Source organism: Bison bison, unplaced genomic scaffold (genome assembly GCF_000754665.1).
Source record: "Bison bison bison isolate TAMUID 2011002044 unplaced genomic scaffold, Bison_UMD1.0 scf7180017862790, whole genome shotgun sequence".
In the NCBI taxonomy this organism is placed as follows: domain Eukaryota; kingdom Metazoa; phylum Chordata; class Mammalia; order Artiodactyla; family Bovidae; genus Bison; species Bison bison.
Window position 1 is genome coordinate 3987 of NW_011493362.1, and position 949 is coordinate 4935.

The following is a 949-nucleotide window of genomic DNA, read 5'->3' on the forward strand; positions in this document are numbered from 1 at the left end:
CGGATCCTGTGCCCACGCTGAGGGGCGGCCTTAGCCGGGAGGGCACCGACCATCATCGCTGTGGAAGGTGAGGATGCAGGTGCAAGGGTGGGAGTGCAGGAGGAGGAGGGTGAACTTCTCACCTATGTCCTTTTCTGAGTAAAAAGAAGCTCACCATTAACACCAGGGAGTGGGGAGGCAGCGGAGATTGAGGAGGAAGATGGAGGTGAGAACAGCCTCTCAGGAGGTGTGAGACTGAGCTGACCCAGGAAGTGGCATCTGGAGAGGGCAGGGTGAGGCCACTGAGGTCTGAGCGCCTCCACTTAGAGAGAAAAAGTTCCAGCACTTGAGCAGCAGCAGGAAGATGTACAATAAAAAGAAAAGGCAGCCAGATATCTCCAGTGTAAGGATTACCTCCCAACCTGACATTAAAAGCCCTGCAGTCCTGGACCCAAATCTAACTTCTGGCCTTGATGTTGACCTAGAACTTTGGGGGTCACAGGTCAGGGAGGCTCCCCAGAGCCCCATAGGCTCCAACTGAGCCAGGCCTCCGGCTAAACAGGATCAGCAGATTCTGGACATAAAACTGGAACCTGAGGAGAAGGAGGAGCGAAAAGCTGCCTCTGTCTTTCGCCTTCCATCCACAACCGGTCAACACGCACAACAAAACAGAGGTGCCTCTGCACAACACCCCAGGATGCGGAGAATCCCGCACAGTGTGCGTAAAGGTGGGTGAACAGGGACACAGAGAGGAGGCGGAACCGAGGGAAGGACAGGAGCGGAGTCCGCGATCCAGTTCTCCAGCTGCGGCGACGGAGCCGGAAGCCCCGGAACCTCCAGCAGTAGCAGCAAGGTGACCCGGGAATCCAGCCTTCCAGCCTCAGCGGTGCCCAGAGCCCCAGGTAAAGAGGCAGCCACAGAAGTGGGTCCTGGGGCCCCAACCCCCCAGCCACTGAGATGCCCATGACTT

At 57.5% G+C, this 949-nt stretch overlaps 1 protein-coding gene across 1 annotated transcript in view; it reads right to left on the bottom strand.

Annotated features, from left to right (window-relative positions):
• Positions 1 to 30: 30 nt before the first annotated feature.
• The window catches only part of LOC104983477 (chromosome unknown open reading frame, human C6orf15), a 13058-nt gene continuing 12139 nt past the window's right edge, over positions 31 to 949 (bottom strand). Inside the window, exons 3-5 of the mRNA XM_010832913.1 lie at positions 480 to 572; positions 245 to 258; positions 31 to 134 (exon numbers count right to left, since the gene is read on the bottom strand). Coding sequence (XP_010831215.1) covers positions 31 to 134; positions 245 to 258; positions 480 to 572 — 211 coding nt within the window. The remainder of the gene's footprint in view (positions 135 to 244; positions 259 to 479; positions 573 to 949) is intronic.